General features: G+C 45.5%; 1 protein-coding gene across 1 annotated transcript; it reads left to right on the plus strand.

The window, feature by feature from the left end:
- Positions 1 to 1,326: 1,326 nt before the first annotated feature.
- On the plus strand, positions 1,327 to 2,186 carry LOC125555457 (protein P21-like). The gene has a single exon (XM_048718408.1). The coding sequence runs from the start codon at positions 1,377 to 1,379 to the stop codon at positions 2,049 to 2,051; it is 675 nt and encodes a 224-aa protein (XP_048574365.1). The 5' UTR covers positions 1,327 to 1,376; the 3' UTR covers positions 2,052 to 2,186.
- Positions 2,187 to 3,025: the final 839 nt, after the last annotated feature.

A 3,025-nucleotide genomic window follows, 5' to 3' on the forward strand; every position in this document is an offset into this window, starting at 1 on the left:
GTTAGTTTTGTCCCTTGAATGGTAGGTTGATGGTCTTGAGTTCGAAACAACACTAGCGTCACCTTATTTTGTTTTTCTGTGAGGCGCAACATTAGTATAACCAGTATAAAATGTATTCTTCCTTAACTTTTGACAACAATTGGTTTGTTGGGTCGGTTGGTTTGGGCATCTTGGCTAAAACCAAGTGGGCATAGTTCGAGCCCTCATGAAGCTATTTTTTTTTATCTAAGACAAAACGGAACTTAAAACGCAAAAGCGACGGACGAAAAAAAAGATGACGTACAAAAAACGCCTGATTGACCAAAAAAGATGAAGAAACAATCCTCCTTTTAATATTAGGTAAAGATAAAGATAAAAATAAAGGTAGGGCTTAGTGCTTGCTCATGTATGTGAGGGACTTCGATTTTACTATGTTAAAAAAAGTGAACGTAACAAATGTGTATTCATAAAATAATTAAATCTGCTCCCCCGGTACAGTTCCACAGACCACAGCCATGTAAGAAGTTCCACTAAAAACAATTTAATTGAGTGTATTATCTAAAAAGTGAATTTTTTATGAACGGGTTTCAACTCTCTCAACTCTCTTTATACTTGGTACATTGACCATGAGCAGTGGCGAGTGCATATACTATTTCACAAAGTTCCTCTAAAAACAAACCTCACGATGTTTTTGACGTGGTCCGGTGATTTCTTAGCGGGAGATATTTGGTAATTAAAAAATTATCAGGCCTAAAACCCATTTAATAATATTTGTTGGATAAACCTCAAAGGCCGATTGTTATAGGTATATACGGCATTTTAAAGAACATTTTTTTCTTCTACTTCCAACATGTTTTACATCAATTACAAATTTACAATACACATTTGTACCACAACTGCAGTGAGCCAGAGAGCTAGTCAGCAAATTTCTACTCCCATATTAAGATGGAACGCACGCTTATGTGCTTGAACGTTGCAACAGACTTGGCAATACATTAATTAAAGGCTACCGTGGTTTCAGGGGTCAGTTATTCACTTCTTCCAAGTATAGAGCAACCGTAGTTATCTATTTGTAAACGTTACAAGTTTCTTCTTTTGCGGGAATTAATGCTTGGACATTACAAACTTATCTTCTTCCAAGTATAGAACAATGAATTAGTTAGTCCTTATCTACTTGTGAACGTTAATAGCAATGAATTAATTGGTGCCATATATTGGAGGGGTCATTCAAACTGCATGACGTTGCACATTTACATAGATACCTTCCAATTATCTATATTTAGCAATACAGGATCGAGCTACAATTAGCCTATAAATACCGTCAGATAGGCCTTCAGTCCACATCGGTCACTGCATACACACATCACCACCACCATCATCAATCACAACACCCAACCATGGCGTCTTCACTCTTCATCCTTGCCCTCCTCCTCACCGTCGCTGCAACCGACGCAGCCACCATCACGGTGGTGAACAAGTGCTCCTACACGGTGTGGCCAGCCGCCATCCCGGTGGGAGGCGGGACCAAGCTCGAACCAGGCCAGTTGTCCACAATCCACCCGCCCGCCGGCACAAATTCTGGTAGGATCTGGGCGCGTACGGGCTGCAAATTCGACGCCAGCGGCAAGGGGTCTTGTACCACGGGAGACTGCGGCGGCGTGCTGGCCTGCCGTGCCGGCGGGAAGCCACCCGCCTCGCTCGCCGAATACACTCTTGGGACAGGCAGCAATGCTGACTTCTACGACATCTCCCTCGTCGACGGATTCAACGTGCCGATGAGCTTCGGGCCCGTCGGCGGCAGCTGCCGCGCGGTTAGCTGCGCTGCGGACGTCAACGCAAAGTGCCCGTCGGAGCTGAAGGTGGACGGGGGCTGCATGAGTGCCTGCGGCAAGTTCGGCACCCCACAGTACTGCTGCCCGGCGCCAAGTACGCCGGCGACCTGCGGGCCGACCAGCTACTCGCGTTTCTTCAAGGGGCTCTGCCCAGACGCCTACAGCTACGCCTACGACGACAAGAGCAGCACATTCACCTGCGCCGCCGGAACAAACTACAAAGTCACCTTCTGCCCGTAGATCCGTCATCGTCATGCATATTCATGCATGCTAGGAACTGAATTTGGTTTGATGAATAAATATGTACTGAAACTAGAATTAGAATGAATGAATGAGGTAGTTTCCCAAAAAAATGTTGTCAAATAATTTATAAAACTGAAGCAAATTTCTTCAACTTTTTTCTATGGATAAACCGAATATTACGTGATACAGTTCCACCTAACGAATATTAATAAGAAAACCAATTGATGGCAATCACTTGCCCCCATTCTGATCACAAATATGAGGTACTACATGTGTTCTGGATTTGTATCGTCTTGTGACTTGTCAGCGTAAGTTTGTTTGATGAGCTTATAATTTGAATCGATGGATCGATGAGCTTGCTTTTCCAGATTTACTAGTAATTTGTTCTTCATTCTACGATTTGTGATGTTTACCGATAAAGGCTTTCAACCCGCTTTATATATATAAACCAACAACCACACCTTACAACCAACAGGACAATAAGAAACAGAAAATACAATCGATACGGATACAAAGCACACTATGGAACAGCTAACGAACTCCGAAGAACCCAAAAGGACTTCGGAGCCCACGACGGTTACAGATCATGACATGGACACACCCGCGACAAGGGAGCTAATCGTAGCCAAAGGAGAGCCATGCTTCGTCGCCTCCCAGGGCCACCTCGTTCACCATCCGAATCTGCCGCCGAAGAGGGCACCCCGCCCTCTCGTCCTGGATCGAAGGACGTCGACCCATCAGCAGGCAAAGCAGCTCACCCCTGAGCACGGTTGGACCGGAGAACCAGTTGCCGAGGAGACAACGACCGCCCTAGCGACCTCACCTCTAAAAGAAACCCATACATCGCCACCGTCCCCGGCCAAGACCCAGAAGCCCACCGCAGCTGTCGAGCATGAACCCTACTGAAGAAGTTGACCAACACAACGCCAAATCCCAGCCCGTTGATCACATAAGACAGCGCCTTCAAGAAG

This window comes from Triticum urartu, chromosome 5 (genome assembly GCF_003073215.2).
Source record: "Triticum urartu cultivar G1812 chromosome 5, Tu2.1, whole genome shotgun sequence".
NCBI lineage: Eukaryota > Viridiplantae > Streptophyta > Magnoliopsida > Poales > Poaceae > Triticum > Triticum urartu.

Bases quoted from the DNA above. Each gene is read 5' to 3' on its own strand.
- LOC125555457 (XM_048718408.1), top strand. From the start codon at position 1,377: ATGGCGTCTTCACTCTTCATCCTTGCCCTCCTCCTCACCGTCGCTGCA.